This window comes from Poecilia latipinna, unplaced genomic scaffold (genome assembly GCF_001443285.1).
Source record: "Poecilia latipinna isolate Pla-1442-1.1 unplaced genomic scaffold, P_latipinna-1.0 Scaffold0, whole genome shotgun sequence".
NCBI lineage: Eukaryota > Metazoa > Chordata > Actinopteri > Cyprinodontiformes > Poeciliidae > Poecilia > Poecilia latipinna.
In genome coordinates, this window is record NW_015112616.1 from 1,826,751 (window position 1) to 1,844,435 (window position 17,685).

The following is a 17,685-nucleotide window of genomic DNA, read 5'->3' on the forward strand; positions in this document are numbered from 1 at the left end:
TACATTTTTCAAATAAATATTGGATCGAGTTGAATATTTTTTTTTAGCTAATTGGCTAATTTCTTCTGTTAAAGTTGGGCAACTTTGAACAGCTTCAGTAAGAAATATAATATTATGTCTGGGTAAAACATGGGTAAGACACGGCAAGCTGAGTCTGTTCCCGGAAATGTCTGCGCCGCCAGTTCCAGACAGAAGTCCCCCATCACTTCCACTTCAGTGCAGCGGAAGCAGGTTAAAGGAGTGGGTGGTGATCACGGCTGAAGCAAAGAGGCAGTGGAGGAGGCTGAAAGGGAGGGTGCATACGTAAAAAGACAAGAAGAGAGCAAGGAGAGTCAGGTCACTACATGGGAAGAAAGAGGCGTTTGAGGAGAAAGAGCAGAAACAGGAAATGAGGTGATGGAGCAGAAGATCGGGGTGTGTTAGGGGATGCATTAGTAAAAGAAAACTGGGGACTAGAAGCTAGAAGTTAGGTGGGATAAAAATAAAAAAAATAAATAAAAAAAACCCTTGGTGACTCATCAGGTCAGGAAAAAGAGGCACCTCATTCCATTAGGCAAAAAGTTTAAATTTAGAGCTGCTGTCACCCTGTTGCTTTTCATGCCATGCAAGCTGGCACCAAGGTTTAAACGAAGCAACTTTTGTGAAATAAAATCCTGTCACTTCTTTCAAATATGATGTGTTCATCCCTTTTTATGTGTTTTTTTTTTTTTGTGAGTTTAGCTGTAGGATGGTGTGGGGTCGCGTTTTTCTTCAGTATTTAAGTAAAAGCCTTCTGTTAATGTTTTTGCTTTAATGAATCAGAAAGGATGCATTCGTGTTCAGCCATGTTGCATTCGAATGAAGGTGAATCTTTAACAGGGCACACAGAGTGTTTGCATTGTTTTGCATGACATTTGGTAAATGTTGTTGTTGGGAATGTTTAGAAGTAGCCATGCAGCAGCATTATCACATGTGGCATACAAGGGATGTAAGATTTGAAGCATTCATGCTGTGGAATTTGTCAGCCATATTTAGTGAAGCAGTAGTGACAATTGTTCTGTACTTTGTGAGAATTATTTTACCGACTGAAATGGCTTTCTCCCCAGGGCAGCGCAGATTGGTGGGCGCAGAGGTAATCAGAACACAAAAACAGCACCAGCTGGAAGTTTTCGGTTTACACTGTATGGCCACTGCATGGCTGATGATGTTGAATTAATATGGCCATGATCTGTGAAACCCTGATACAAAGAAAGAAATAAAAGTCCAGAGAAGACCAATTTGTTTTTTAGTGTTTGATGTGTAATTAGTTTCACAATGAAAACTTGATTTTATTTGTGCAAAACAGGCTTCGTTGGGGGAGTGAGTGTTTTTACCCGTGTGTTGGGAAGCAAAAGCAGCTTCTGCAACCACTTACAAGAACTGAATCTGGTGGCAACACATGATTTAACAGTCTCCCAACTTGACTTTTAGAGCTTGATTTATACCAATGTTTGCATCTTTCATGAATACACGAACAGTCTTCTATGCAGACACAAAATGTTATGGCACAACCAAGAACTTGGGTGTCAGACCTGACAGCAGGAGTTTTCACTGTCGCTTTGAGACTTGATTCAATAGCGCTGAGAAAAATACACAACATTCAGATGTAGGCTTAAAATACAAAATAATGATTAAAACACCCAGTATTTGTGTGCAAACAAAAATAATTTCAACATCTTTTCTCGATCTTGACCTCTGAATCCGACATATGTGTGGTTCTAATGCAAAATCGTAATTGTGACACCAAAAATTAGGTGCATCCAAAAACAGATTACATGATCCTACTTCTTTCCTGGTGTTTTCTGTATGGTGTGCCCTCGTAAGTACAGTGACATTTGTGTTTTGTGTGCCTCAATCAGCCCCAGGCAAGCCACTTGTGAAAATGAGGCCATTTGTGCATGAAAGCCTAGAGGTGACACCTGGCCTTTGAATTTCAACATACAACATTTCATAGGTTTGTACAGTAGCACAAATGCTGTTCATCAGCAGAAGGCACAGGACAACGGCACTGCTGCAGGGAGACGTGTTGGACGGCTCATCTGTGCACAAACTCTACGCTGACATTTCTGTCACTGTAAAGTGTAAGAATATTCCACCAAAAGTAAGCCGTCGTTTTAAAAGGAACAACAATCTCTTAGGTTACAAGGTTCTGAAATGACTCAAGTTTAACCTCAAACAAAAACTGGATTTGAAAACTGCATTTAAAAACCACAGTAAGTACAACCTTCTGCTTCTACTGGATTGAAGAGAGAAACTAGACGCTGCTCAGAAAAAAAGCATCTTAATCACTGATCACTAGCAAATTTCACCACTTCTACTGAACCAACCTTCAACGTCTCTTCAGAACAAAGTGTTTGGAATTAAATATGAAGCCAAATGTGTACCGAATGTAGCAAAATGATCCTAGCAGGATATTATCAACAGAATAGCAGAAAAAAATAAAAACAAAATAAGTTTAGACCTTGGCTAAATTAATACAATGTGGTGGGACGTTAAGAAACCTCTAAATTGCTGCAATCTTGTTAAGAGGGGCATGATTCCTTCGACACGATGCAACTTATAGTCAAACAGAACAAAGTCCCTGAGTTACAACTGCTAAATGTTTCAACAAGTGTGTTTATAATAAAAACCTCATTACTGCTCTTAATATTTTTTATCATTTTAGCCATTACTTAACAATTTTCTCTCTTGAGCAAAGATATGATCCAAGTCGGTAAATGCAGAAGAACAGTGGCAACATCTAGTGGTCAATATGGTTATTGCATCCAATAAAATCTGTCCGCTCTGATGCTGCGTTCCAGTAACCTCGGAACTCAGAACTCACCTCTAGCCTGAAATAAGTCTGGATTTCAAAATGGCCACGACCATCGACATAGTTTGCAGTACCGCTTACAAGCACAATTTTAAGCTTTAAATTTCATAAGCAAACACCATTTTTAATTTTAGTTTACAGGTGCAGGCAGGTGTTAAGTGTAACATTTGATTTTGGACTCACAGCTGTATGAGAGTCTAGTAAAATAGCTTTACTACATCTTAGTAATGTTGACGTGAGGAGCAGCCATGATGAAAATCCTCCTTCGATTAGCATTCTGGTTGATTTTTTTCGAGTAGGAAGTCAGAATTTCCAAATTCCGAGTACAACTTGAATGCAGCTTAAGCTTCAGGTTTATATACATCATGACAAGTAGCCCAATAAAACCGCATATTTTTTTCCTCACTCCAATTCTCAGTCTTTACTTAACAATTATTACAAAATACAAAATTTAAAAAGTTCATATCAAGCCTTTTATTTGGTATATAGATATTCATATATTTTTACAGTATATATAGATATATGTAACATGTGCCACTGCAAAACCACAAACGTTTTCTTTGAAAAGAAAGGAAAATATATTTGTTAAAAGTCAAAGTGGTGCTATGAAGCATTTGTAATTAGAACGGAATGATGAGGTAACTTTCAGGCAGGAAAACAACCAGTTATACTGCTAATAATAATAATAATAATAGTAATAATAATATTTCAAACGAGCAACTGAGAAATACAGTGGCAGCATGGACCCTTAGTGTCAAACTAGAGAAAAGTCTATAACATACATACACACCGAGTATGCATACAGACAGTGCATAAACATATAAAAACAGGAAGAAAAGTCAATCATAAGAGCCAAAAAAAAAAATCATTGTTACTTTTGTCCAATACAGAAGAACAATTCATGCATGCTCCAGAATCCCTAAAATCCATCCCACACCTACACACACAAACACACACTGATAACACAGTCATGTACCGAAGCCCTGCAATATAGAGCTGACCAATGTCTGCACAGTTGTGGTGCATACACATCTACGCAGACACACACACACACACAGTACTGCAGGAAGGTGGGTCATTCACTTAAACGTGAGGACCTGTGTGCATGTATCAAAGGAGTGTGACAAGTTATCGGAGTAAAGAAAACATGTACGATTAACTATGGGGAATAAAGTGCTCCACCGACATGTAAGATAACGCTGCATATGTGTGTGTGTGTGTGTGTGTGTGTGTGTGTGTATGAGAACGTAGATGTGCATCAATTTATCAGGAGCAGGCAGTGCTAGATGTGTTAGACCAACAGGAGGAAGCGTATGGCTCCCTCTTGTGGTCACTCTGAGTCTCTCTGGACCTCGGAGGCGTCGGCTCGACAGATCGGACACGTCCTGTTGGCCTGAAGACAAACAGAGGAGACATTTCATATCAGCAGTGTTCTCAGCAGAAACACTAAAACCAAATAAAAAAAAAAAAAAAAAAAAAAAGATGCAAAAACTCACTGAGAAATTAAAATGCCTCACCAGAAATTAGAATATAACAGCCCAAAATTATGAATTCACGAAGATAAATATAACATAAGACAGGAATTGCATGTTATAGCTATGTTATGATCTACAGTACACAATCACGGGGAAGATAGATGACCTGTCAGGTGTTTAGCAGACAGTTTCTGACCCTAAACATAATTGCTACAACAGCTACAGAGCTCTGAATACAAGAACATTGATGGAAAGTTGAAGAGAAGAAAAACCTTCTGGTAGAAAAAGGAACACAAGAGATAATGACAGCCTAGAAAGACTTGAGAGGTACAGCTTCTAATTTTGTTTGAGGTCCAATGTGAAGTTTCCACAGTCAGTGATGACATGTCATCTGTTGGAGTTTACCTTGTACTACTCTGTTCAATAAATCTACAAGAACATGTCGGAGCACTCAATGTTTCCATCTGGCAACAAGCTTCATGGAGATGCTGGTTTCACTTTGCAGCAGGAACCTGCCCACATTGCAAAAAGTACCAATAGCTACTTTAATTACCCTGAGCTTGATTGGCCACAAACTGGCCTGACCTGAAGCCATCAAAGGTGACAGACACCAGAACCAAACATTAAAGATTAACTGAAGGCTTATTAAACCAATACTTCCTGAAATAAGCTCTTCTCGTTGAAATGAAGAAGTCAGTCAAGTAAAAGGAGCCACAACCAAGTCTTGATACATACTGTACAGCATATGGACATACTTTTCAGGAAGCTCACCTTTCGACTGAATCGTTTTTTAAAACACCCAATTTTCTAATAAACTGATTTTTGCACGATTATACAAGCCATGATTATCAATAAAAACAAAGGTTGAGAGTTCCTCCTGGACTCAGGGGGGCGCCAGCTCACCCTCAGCCACTTGTCGACACACTTTCCATGGAACTCGTGACTGCAGGGAAGGACTCGCAGCAGTTGACGGGACTCGAAATCACTCATACATACCACACACCTGTAACCAGACTTGTGTTAGTGTACAGTTCTGCAGCACACAAATCCTGCTGTGTAAACATGCAGAAAGAAGCTTGTGCTTCCAGAACGTTATTCTGAAGAGACCTTGTCTGTTTAGGTGACATTATTCTTACAGCAGACGGATATCTACAGTCGTCTTAAAGTAACAAAGTCACACCAAGTGTGGAAAACTTCTAGATGCTTCTGGATTTAGAGAAACGCACAAAACATGCAGATTAAAGCCATCACTTATAAACTGCAGTCTGTAACACAAAGAAAACAATAATATTTGGCTTTTATCAGCATGTGAAGGTGCTTTGAAAGGGCAGTGCTCACAGTGTTTGCTCAGACTGATGGTTATTTGGGTTGAATCGATAGGAAGGGAGTTGTTCAATGTCCCCCTTGGTCAGTCCGCGGAGTTTGGCCTCTCCCAGGCGCTCAGCAAGATTCAGGAGGGCCTTTGGGGAAAACATCAGCAACAATGAAAGAGTATAAAAGCCTGAATCTGGCAACGATAAACATGAATAACAACGGCATAAAGCAAACCTCATAGTTCTCCACTTCTCCGTCATCTACATCCAGCTCCAGGCTGATTGCAGGACCCGTGGGCTGGACTGGCAGCATTGATCTGTGCAAAGAGAAATCAATTAAAAAGTCATCAGGACAAAATTATGAAACTGTAATTATTTTTGCTGTCTTTTTAGGTTGGCATGTTTCCCAGTGAACTTACAGGAAGTAAGGCAGGAGGCTGGGGTGATAAGGCGAAGGTGGAAGCTGTTGCGAACGGTACCGCCGTCCTGGGAGACGCCGAGGAATGAAATTTGGATAAGACTTCAGGGAAGATAAAAGAGACATGTCAGAGTTAATTCACACAGAAAGAAGAAATGTTCAGCTTTAAAATGCATTTATTTTTCCAAAGCTCACCACTCCAAAGAACTCCTGTGGCAGGGGCTCGTGGGAGAGGAAGTGGAGAGGCGTCGAGTGCGGGGTGAGGGCTGGGTGTGCGGCGGGGGAGTAGTGGAGCCCAGCACCCAGAGAAAGATGCTCCCCCAGCAGCTCCACGTCGTTCTCTATCCTCTGTAAAGGCTGCAGAGGACAAAGAAAATAATAATTTTATTTGTCTATCACAGAAAATAAATTCAAAACAATTAAAAATATTGGAAAGTAGTATAAAAAAAAAGCTGAAAAATAATTTTACCACCTTTTTTTTTTAAGTCTGACAAAAGAAATACAAGCAAATTAATTTGGGTCTAGAAACAAAATTTCCTAATAAAACCTTTAGAAAGAAACTGACGGGATTAACGACTGTGCCAACTTTAAAAATTAAAGGCTAATTTAAGCAAATGTCTTTTTAGACACCATTACATCACATATAACCTTCCCACATAATAATTGTGATTACAAAACACAACCAGCAAAATGTGTCCAGCATGAGTGGCAGCAAGTGTGAAAAAAAGAGAAAGACTGTCTGCCTCTGTAACAACCAACACCAGCACCTGGACATTAATGTTGCACAATCCTGATCCATTTTATCAGAGACAAGACTCCATAATGAAGTCTTTATCCATTTTGCTCCTTGTTCATTTACACACTGTAAATTGTTAATAAATTAGAAGTTTAAATAATCCTATTTTGTTCACACACTAAGGAACAGCCTTACTGCTTTTTGTTAATGTTCAAGCAATGAGTAGCGATGTCCCTAATAGATGAAGCTTCAAAAGGTTTTTACATTTACAGATTTATTTTCCCCCCAACCAAACGCACAAAAGATTTTGAACAAAAAGATGCGAACAAAGATGAGCAACGGCACTTTGGCCCGTCGACTGCGAGGCTTCTTACTCACCGATCGAGCCTGCTGCGCCGGATAAGGTCCAAACTGCGCCGGCTGCGGCAAGTGAGGCGGGTGGTGGGAGAGATGCGTTGGAGGGTGGGCGAGGTGAGGAGGGGGGATCAAGAAGGTCGGGTCACTGGACAGCAACGAGGGGAACGGGTAGGGCATGGGCAAATGCTGAACGGAACAAGTCTGAAGAACCTGACGTAGATATGAAAAGACGTTTTTCACTTGGCGAAGAATGTTGACTGGAGAATGTCAAAGATATCATGTGGAGAAGATATTCGTTTGAGAAAACGTTGAACTAAAATGACTTAAAAACTAACACTTACAGGAGGAGGGACGCTGCAGACGGGATAGTGCTGCCCGCTGAAAACCACAGAGCATGCTGGGATCTGCTGCGGGGCGGAGCGAGGCGGCAGGCCGGGCGGCACACCCGGAGGGGAGACCGGGTACGATACCGGAACCGAACCCTGAAACCAAACAGAAGATTTTAAACTTTGGACACACACAGTGATTAAAAGCCCACAACAACGCCTGCCAACAAGAAAAGCATTCCCGTTTGTTGCTCCAACTGCAATATTATTTAAAGTGGAAAACAGAGCTGAGCTGCAGCTTTGATCGTCTGTCTTTCAGTTTTCGATAAATGCTTTGAAATGTGCCTGGACTTCTGCAGAAATATATGTATAAAAAAATACTTTAAGTGTTGCCAAAATGTCTAAATTCAAGTCAATTTAAAAACTTCTGGAAATTTTAATTTTTGTTTGATTACGTTTAGTTAGGAAAATGTTGCTGGTTCTTTGAGTTAGTGGTACTGGATCCAAACAAAAATTAAGGATTTTTTTTTTTCTTTTTCTGTGTTTTAAGATTATTCCCATTGTTGTACTAAAGCAAATGTTGCTAAACCGGATCAGAATTTTCTTTAACAAAGGTTAAAAAAAAGCATTGCTATAATGTTGGCAGTTCTTAGTTTTGACTCATTATGATTTTTCTTTAATTTGACCTGCAAATTACCGATCAAGCATCTGCAATTGTTACACAGGGCAAGATCCTTCCTTTTAGAGGAAACTTATATTAACTTTAGTTTATACACGTATTAAATACAAATGTGGCAGAAGACAAGCCCAACTTACTAAGTGTTGACTTAAAAAACGGTTTCTATGGTTCTAGACGATGGCTCAAGTCAAAAAGTCTTTTTCAGTTCTGAAGTATTTGCTATACATGGTGAACAATTTAAAAAAATAAATCTCCAACATACCCAATTTAAAGCAAGCAGACAAACAGCAAGAAAATTTGTATCAAGTAAACCTGGATGACTGCGAATCTAGACAGACATTTGTTGCACTGTAAAAAGCAGGTCTGGCTTCTGATCTTTAGTTAATTTAATCTTCTCTTTGCATTTTCTGCACCTTTATAAAAACAAATAAATCTGCTTGATTCCCCTTAAGCCCACCTGTTCCTGGAGGTCTAGGACCCCACTGCTCTGTTGCTGGGACGGGTGGGGGTGTGGGTGCTGCGGATGGGCTCCAGGGTGCAGCAGCCTGGGCGACAGGTTCGGTGACTGGTGCAGGGGCCTCGGGGAGGGGTTGGGGGGATGGTAACCTGGACGGTCTTCGGGGCCGGAGCCCGGCCCTCGCGGGGGTTGCTGGCTGTAGGGTGGGTAGCCCTGAGGAGGAGCTGGGTGGCGGTAGTTTTCGTCCTGATGTCCCGGTGACGGGCCGTGGTGGGAGTGGAGATGGTGGTGATGGTGGTGGCTGTTTGGGTGGTGATGGTGGTGGTGATTGTTGTTGCCGTTATAGTGGTGGTGGTGGCGGGTCAGACGGTCTCGCCGGCCACGCTGGCGTCTCATTGGAGGGCTGGAGAGAAACAGCAGGAAAACTAAAGAGCCAAAAAGAGCCATGTTGATAAACTACAAAAAAAAAAAAAAAAGGTTTAACTTGAATTTCTGGCTAAACCTGGAATATTTAGGGAGAAACACTTTAGGCTGATTGGGGTAAACAAATGCAAAATTAAAAGCAGGAAGCAGCTATAAAACTTTGTTGTGCTATAAGGTAGAATGTCAAAATCTGGACATTAATATAAAATAATCTGAAAACTCAATGATAAAAATTATAAAGAAAATTGCATTATTTTTCCAATGTAAGCAATTCCCGATTTTTTTCAATACTTAAATCTGAAAATATGTGCACAAGTGAACTTAAAAAAAAAAAGACAAATGTATCTCTTCCGTTTGTCTCTTTCAAACCGTTTCTTCCTACAAAACCCAACATCTTGACATCTTTGCCTCTGTCTGAGATGTCAGGATGTTTGTTGTAGCTGTCGTGTTACTGTAGTGCACACAAACACACTAGATTTAAACTTGAGCCTATAAGAACTGGAACCCTCCAAGCTGCTTCAAAATGTCCTGAAACGACGTCCATCCACAAAACATGGACGTTTTTAAAACCTCAACAGAATACCCAGCAGTATCAAGTTTTCCCTAAATGAATGCCCTTATTAAGGTAGATTAGATTTTCAGAGAGCTTTAAAATAGTAAAACAGAGAACATGAAATACTGATTACTCTGTTAGAGACAAAAATATGAACTCATCATTTAATTCAATATAATTATGTGATTGAAACAATGTGAAAACAGCTCACAGCATGAGAAAATATCTTATTTATGGTGATAGCTTGTTGACATTTGTACACACACACACAGACAGAGAGATCAGTATTTTACAGTCTACCAGCTTCTCTACTAGATGTGCCTTGTATTTTTGCTCCATTCGTCTTCACATCAATTAACAAACTTCTCTAATGAATGTTGGTCCATCACATAAAATGCTACCAAAAATACATTCAAGTTGTTTGCTATGATATCCCAAACTAAAATGTGCAGCAAATGTTATATTGTTGTGCACTTCTTTGTGTGAGACTAATATAATATCTCAAAATACATTTAGATTGGTTGTCGTTATGTGACAGAATGAGGAAAGAACGAGGGAGTATGAAGGTGCTATTGGACAAATGGTGGACAATGACAGTAGAACAAGCTCTAAACAAGATTTCCACAACAAAGTTTTCACACCAAGAGATCCTTAAACAAAGCTGGACTGTTGAATGTGAGTTCTGTGAAACAAAGAGCCATTAATTCAATTTACATGATTGAATGGCACTATGGAGAGGAGAGAAAAATCCCACAGGTATCTTTAACAAATAATTTATTCAATTATCTTGGTAAAGTTTTCTGCTCCCTTATTTATTCCCTCTCTAGCACTTTCTTCATGCTTTCCTCATATACTAAAACTTCCCTGAAGTTTTGCCATAACTACAGCAATTAAAATTGCTTTTAATTATGACACATTTTATATGCATACTTGCACATTACATAATTAGAGCATGTATTCATCATACATTTATTCATGTTTCTCTTCTTGTTTAAGTGTCTCTTATCACACCCGTCTATATTTAAAGGCTTGATGCTTACTGTGTATTTTTTGTTTTCACAACGTCTGATGAAGAACAAAGTGATAAAAACCTCTCCTTGGTGCAAAACCTGAACCTCAAGAGATAGTCTGCAGCATGCAAACCTCTTGTGTTTGCTCTTCTTTTTATTGTTTACTATTCTTATCATTAGATGGCACTTTCAAGGGGACTGTGTCACTAACATACCTGCGGCGGTTTCTGACAGGTGTGTGGCATCTCTCTGGCATGTAGTGGGGGTGGGGCCGTCGGCTCGGGGGCAACTCCCACGGCCGAATGGGAGAGGAAGGAGTGGAGGGAGGAGCCGAGCCGAGGTCCAACATGGACTGCTGGGAAAGACGCTGCCTTTTGGGGCTTGGGCTGTCCTCCATCTGCACATAAAGGAGAAGGAATAAATAAGGGAGCAGATAAAAAGGGAAGGACGCATGGGACTGAGCAAACAATGAAATACAAATTCTATTCAAACCAGGAGCAAAGCAGGGACAGCAGGAAGTAATGGTCTTTGATGCTTACTTTGTCTCGATCCTCACTGCACACATTATCTGGATGAAAATGCAGCAACCCTCCTGTAGAATAATAATTAAAAAATACTTCATCAGATAAAAACAAAGCTGAGAAAAACAACATCACAAGACAGTGAGCGTCTCTTGCTTAGCCAGCACATCTACAGTAAACAAAAGGGAGGATGGTCATCATGTATGCCAAAAAGCAAACAATACAGTGATTGAACCCGGTTGGCTGCTTGGTTTCAATCGGTGACAGAGGTCTGATAAAGATTTATAGTTAAGTTCACAAAGTAAGATTTTATTTAAAACCATTTACTGATGTAAAGAACAAATAAAAGACACAGAACAACCTCACAACATATTCTTCTAATTCAACACAAAAAGCTTGGAAAGACAAACGGGCATCAATGAAAAGGGGCATCACAATGGAGTATCACTGTATGTTTTAGTTAAAACTCTCTACAGCTTTATTACTAACATTAAAGTGTGTCACCTAAAACAGACCAGGCAGAAACTTACTACAATATTTACTTATGCAAATAAGTCATTCATTTGTTTATATCAGACGTTCAAATTGCAAGGTTGACTTTCTTTGTTTAAGCATTGTAAGCCAAATATGTTTTGGTTACAACTGCAGGGTAGCTAAACCAAGGATGCAAATTGAAAATGGATGCAAATCTTAACATAATCTTAATTGTGTAAATTATGGTCCACATTTAATCAGCCAAAACATCAGCAACAACAAATCAATCACAACATAGTTTTAAAATAGAGCTCTAAATCTACCATTTTACCAACAACTACGGTCACTATAATAACAGCTATAACAATAAATAATGATTTTAAGCTCATATAATTGCTATAAGTTGCCTTGAGCAAAACTATTAACCATTTATACATTGACATCTTAGCCTTATCATTCAACATTTTTCCACAATAAGCAGCAAACAAGGTCCCTTCAGAAATAATGAAGCAGCAAAAAAAGTTCAACTTCTTTTATACAACACAAGATAACCTTCTACAATTTAGTATTTTTTTCCTAAATGCATCTAGATGACATTTACTTTGTTTTCCAAAAAAACAAACAAGAGCTCTAAAGCAAAGTCTGCTACATTTAAAAAAAATGAATATAATGAGAGTTTTTATTTTCTCATTTCAGAGAACATGAAAGCGTCCTGCTTCTACCCTAACAATAACATTTTATAAAAATATCACCATAATAACAAAGAAGAATATGACCACTGAGCCTAATTAATACCCAGATTTATGGAAAGGGTTCTCATCTATTTATATGACATGTGCAGTGTGGATGCAACATGAGCACGGACACATTAAACTGATAAACATTCTCTTGCTTACAACAAAAAAAAAAAAAAAACAGGTTATGTGTCACCAAAAATAGGGCAGAAACTCATCCCTTTATTCCTTCCTGATTCTAAGCCCGCCTTAAACCAAAAGCCTTTTGGGTTAAACAAACCCCTTTGATTTTCTTGTTTTTGTGACATCACTCTCGAGTCATACAACCTCTGTAGAAGCGGACAACTCGAACACCGTCAGTAGCTCATGACAACTACAGCAAGGCCAATGCACTGCACTTTTATATATCCAACAAGCCAATTTTTTTCCCCTCTGTTACATCTCAAACTGTCCAGAACCCAACACACCCATTTTTTTATGGAAAACTAGGTCTAGTTATGCTGATTCATCCCAAGGGCAAAAGGAGAAGGGATTTCAAGCCAGAACGGACGGGTTTCACTGGCGAGCAGACATGACCCTGTTTCCTTCAAGCATAGTTGCTAGGGAAGACTGACACCATTTCTCCCTTCCCAACCAAACACGATCGAAAACCGAGCAAGGTCTTACTGCAACTAGCTTTTATATGTTGAGCCACTAATAGAAACGCTGTTTTTAGAGACGCAATCCATCTACAGTAATGTGGTGTCGCAATTAAAAGTAGTTCTGTTATCAGTCCATGTGGGTGGGATGCAACATTGATTATTATTAAAGCTGCGCTGTGCAACCACATGCTCCAGACCCAGTACGATCAGTCCTATACTGCACAAATTGACGCCAAGGGATGTAAAACACCAAAAAGCACAACCAAATAAGCATTAATAGTCTTTGCCTGCACTCATAATATGCAGATGGTTGCTTAGGGAGAGCTCACAACATGCATGTTTAAGACCCCCAACAGAAACCTGCCTGTGGCCTGCAAGATTAGAAAACGACTCTCTTTGCATTTTGGCTTTTTGGGGACAGTGCTGCTAATACAACACAGTTTTATCGAAAGCTTAAATTTTAATCCATCTCAGAGCTCCCCCACGCACCCCCCCCCTCACCCCTTTTTGATAAAATCCAGTCTGCTGTTCCAAAAGTTTTCTCTAGCAACTTTCCAGAGGTCAGCAGGGAAAACTCGCTGAACCTTGACGTGGAAACTCAGGGCAAAAAGAAATAAGGGTATCTTGGTTGTTGCTTGATATTAAAATCTGTTTCATTCATATTATTTATTTTTGTTGTGAATAAATACTTTATCGTCAGTCAATAGAGATAAATCTGACATGGCAGTCAATGTTTGTGTTTTCACAGAACAAAAACATAGACGTCGTCTTAACTTTTGTGCTTTTCAAAACATTCACTGTCCTCTGCTAAGCCTGACAATTTGAGGACAACTCAGAGCTTCAAGGCGGCTGGATCTAACTTTAACACCATTAGTTGTCATGGATGAAAAGACTAAAAAAAAAAACTCAACCGAGAGTAACACACAAGTCAGCTGGTGTCACAGCAGTTGGCAATCTAAGGAGAGGGGGAAAAAAAGAGATAAAAAAAGTAACATACAATAGATGATTTCATTTTAAGCTGTTTAGAACGGCTGCTTCAAGGACTTGAAGGGCTCTGTATCAAGAACATCATGTATTTAGAGTCAAATGACTGGGAGCTTTCTGTGGGACATCTAAAACTCTGTCATCTGATAAGTACGTGCGTTTTAATTCTTTCATCTTACAAAGAAAACGCTCAACTACCATTTAATCCAGACTCGACCAGCAGTGGGGAAACTGAAAAGAATCGCAGAATCCGGCTATAACACGTCAATAACTACGGTTCAAAGTCAAGCGCTTAATTAAAATAACCAGGTCTAAGTTAATATTTCTAATAAAAGTAGAGTGCTCCTTGAATTTCAAATAAACCAAAAGTTTGAGCAGTTTAAAGTAACAAACACCAGTGGGCAACAGGTGTCATTTGATTTGCTTGTAAACCATCAGTGCATCTGATGAAAGTGATTAATAGTTTCCCCAGACATTTCACATCATCCAGAAATCAGATTCGGTCCTTTTAACGCGACGTTTGGTAAACATCTGTTCCAGGATGTCAACTTGCAAGACCGTTATGCCACTTGCAGCACGACGTTTGCGTATCTAACGCAAACATTTTTCTTGTTTTGTTTTTCTGAATGCGTCGGAATTGTCAAGGAGAACCTAACAGACTTACTTTCACAAGTGGAGCATTACAGCTACATAATGCAAGGAGGGTTTCTAAACTGAAGTATGTGGGTCAGTTAAAGTATTCAATGATTTTGTGTGGCACACGACTCCAATTTAAGAAGAATAAAAGTCTGTCAGCCCAGCACAACAAAGTTAATTTAGATGCAAACTTGAAAAAAAAACATGAATGGAATATTTTTGATTGTAATCTTCTTAAAATGGAAAATGTTAGATACAACACAAAGTGTTTGGCTTTTATTCACCAAGATTTTTTTATTGTAATTTCTGCATAAATGGGACGACAAACTAACTTAAGGAGATCCATTTAGTAAACTTGCTATTTATGGGGAGTTTTAACACCATTTGTTTTTAGATTTGTTTGTTCTGGAACAAATCTCTGTAAAGGTAAAACAATGGCTTTCAGAAATCTACTTGGCCTTATTTTTTTTCTAACCTCTCAGATCAGTATAACCTTCACAGCTGAACTTCCACCACAACATTTAACATACAGCTGGCCCCTCTATGCGTCAGCTGGCAGTGAAAACACTAAAACCTTTTACTTAAATGCCTCAGAGCCTGATAAAGCTGCAAGTGGTCTGCCTGCAGCCCTCAGGGGGTTTATCCTGTGTGAGTGTGTAATGATGCATCTACCCCCTCCCAACTCCCCTGGATGTGGGCCCCGTTTATTCTAAAGCCTGCTTACCTGCCCCGGGGTGTCTGTGAGCTCCGTGTGCAGAGTGGCGCTGCACCCCCGCGGACAGGTAGCTCCCCTGGGCGTGCTGCTGCTGCGGCGGCAGCGGCTGCTGCTGCTGCTGCTGGCTCTCCGGGTAGCTCCGTCCTCCGTGGTGCGGCGCCCAGCCGGGGTTACTCGGCGGCGGGTAGCTCACCCCTCCTCCGCTGGCGCTCATCAAGCCCCCGTCGTTGCCTCCAACGCTGCCGTTCATGGAGAAATGATAGAAGCCGGATCGAGACCGCGACCGAGTCCTGGGGGGGTCCATGGCCGGAGAGGCGGTGGGCGGCGGTGGATGGATGGATAGATGGGTGGATGAGGAGGTGGACTAGATGCAACCGCTTCTCCGCGACCAACTTAGCTATTACTTGAGAATATCAGCTACTCGTAGTAATTTATGATGCATTTAAATGAGTATTTAATCAAATTAAATAAACCTGGAAGCTGCAGGTTCAGGGAAGCACAGCCCTGAAATAGCATGCAGACACAATCTGCTTCTGCTCCATTCGCTATCACTGTGTGCAAAAACGTTATTTCAGTTTATTCTTTTAGTACAATTGCAAGCAAAATATCTAAAGTAATACAGTTTATGTGTGTGCTCTACAAAAGAAATCGACAACAAAAATCAATTATGTTCCTCAATACCAGAACAAGCCTTTTTTCTTCCTTTTGTCTCTCGCTTTGAACACTGTTATAAGAAATTAAAGTATTTTATAGGCACTGGTTACACGAGTGAGCCCGTTGCAAACACGTATATTTACCATCAACTTAACACCGCCTGCTCTTTGTCATCAAAACCCAACCAAGTTCAACACTTCAAGCCGTCAACCCGAGCAAAGATGGCTAGCTGAGGAGCGCTAGCAAACTAACCCGGATACTAGGCATTAAATAAAAGTTATCAGCATAGATTTGTGAGGAAAAATAGAAGTCAGGTGGAAGGACTGGCTATCGCAGGCAGCAAAGTTACACCCCCTCTTTTGTGTTGGCTAACTATACCTGCTCGGTCATTAACATAATGTCGATTTTCCAGCGAGCCCGAGGCTAACAGGAAGCGAGGTCTACGGGGGAAAACAAGTCCAACGCTGCCGACATTACAGCCCAGCTACCGTCGCTCTGCGCCAACGCTGAGCCGTTCCTCTGACACACGAACCCGCGGACGATGCCAACCCGCATGAGACCGCAAAGGGCAGCCTCGTCCGTCAACTAAAGCGGACGGTTTTTGTCTAATTTAAATCCCCTCTCGCATTCGCTATCGGGTGTTTTCTCTGGTCAGCGGGGAGTGGAGTGGAGATCAATCAATGGGAGCCTCGCATCTCTGTCAAGTCGCGATCAATCCATAACAGAGACTCATGGAGCTCGTCAGCACAGACATTTGTGGTACATTTCAAACTATACTGAATGGAGAGGAAGAATAAGAGATTAATTTCTTAAATATACATGATTCTACATTTTTTCGCATATAGAATCCTTCGTGTGCTATTTTGAATGGGGCTGTTTTTATCAGAGTCGACTACTTTTGTCTGAAAAACCTCAGGCAGCTGCTCTGCTCATTAATAATTCAGCAGCTTCACAGCAGAACTACTATGAGACGAGGCTTTGAAAAAACCCACTGGCTCCACACGGCTTTTATTCGTTCGGCATAAACAAATGCAAGCTTCATATTAATAAAGCTAACCACTTTTATTTATTGGCCTAAATATTATACTTTCTTGCAGCCTCAACATTAGCTTACACTCACAAATACGGTGTTTACGGTTTAAATGTCACAGGCAACAAAAGGACATTTTTCAAACTCATTTTTTTTGCTACTCAGCATTTAAATTTACTATTAAATATAAAAAAAAACATTATTGGAATCACCCAAAAGTAGTTTACTGTATCCACATTGCGACACGTAACCCAGTCAGCAAAATATTTTTTATTAAAAATGATATAAAATGTTTTCAAACAAATTTTGCCCAGCCAATATGATCATAGCCAGGAGTTTGGCAGTGAAACTAATAGATTCATTCAACTAGTTCTTTTTTCTTTTCTTTAAAGCAATCCACACTTTGATATATTATTGTATTGAATATTATAAATGCAAAGAACTACACCATATTGAAAAATGTACCTTACAGAAAAACAAAAATTAAGTGTATTTTGAGAATACATATCCATGTGCAAGTAGTAAAAACGCTAATTAAAACTTTGGAATCATATCCTAATAGCAATTAAAGTATCAAAAATCCACCTTAAATCCTCAATGCAGCCCGATTAAAGGCTGGTTTCTATAGTAGATGGTAGATATTTTAAAATTGTCAAGGTTTTAAAACCAAATGACAATTTGGTTTTAAACTGAGGTTGAAATCATGCAACCTCAGTTTA

The 17,685-nt window shown here is 39.9% G+C and overlaps 1 protein-coding gene across 2 annotated transcripts; it reads right to left on the reverse strand.

Annotated features, from left to right (window-relative positions):
- Positions 1–3,692: 3,692 nt before the first annotated feature.
- LOC106947012 (E3 ubiquitin-protein ligase RNF38-like) lies at positions 3,693–16,608 on the reverse strand. Of its 2 annotated transcripts, none has more exons than XM_015031892.1 (12): positions 16,315–16,608; positions 11,117–11,169; positions 10,793–10,974; positions 8,592–8,994; positions 7,471–7,611; positions 7,151–7,339; positions 6,232–6,393; positions 6,038–6,138; positions 5,854–5,935; positions 5,644–5,765; positions 5,209–5,308; positions 3,693–4,223 (listed from the first exon to the last, which is right to left on the reverse strand). In XM_015031892.1, the coding sequence occupies exons 3-12, from the start codon at positions 10,972–10,974 to the stop codon at positions 4,161–4,163; spliced, it is 1,545 nt and encodes a 514-aa protein (XP_014887378.1). In that variant the 5' UTR covers positions 11,117–11,169; positions 16,315–16,608; the 3' UTR covers positions 3,693–4,160. The 2 variants fall into 2 exon arrangements, with proteins under 2 accessions (XP_014887378.1, XP_014887304.1); XM_015031818.1 differs by lacking the exon at positions 16,315–16,608 and adding an exon at positions 15,292–15,850.
- Positions 16,609–17,685: the final 1,077 nt, after the last annotated feature.

Excerpts from the sequence above, each read along its gene's own strand:
- LOC106947012 (XM_015031818.1), bottom strand. The coding sequence starts at position 15,586 with ATGGACCCCCCCAGGACTCGGTCGCGGTCTCGATCCGGCTTCTATCAT. Across the intron at positions 6,394-7,150 it reads CGGCGCAGCAGGCTCGATCG|CCTTTACAGAGGATAGAGAA; the intron begins GTGAGTAAGAAG and ends TGTCCTCTGCAG. Across the intron at positions 5,309-5,643 it reads CATCAGTCTGAGCAAACACT|GTGTGTGGTATGTATGAGTG; the intron begins GTGAGCACTGCC and ends GTCTGGTTACAG.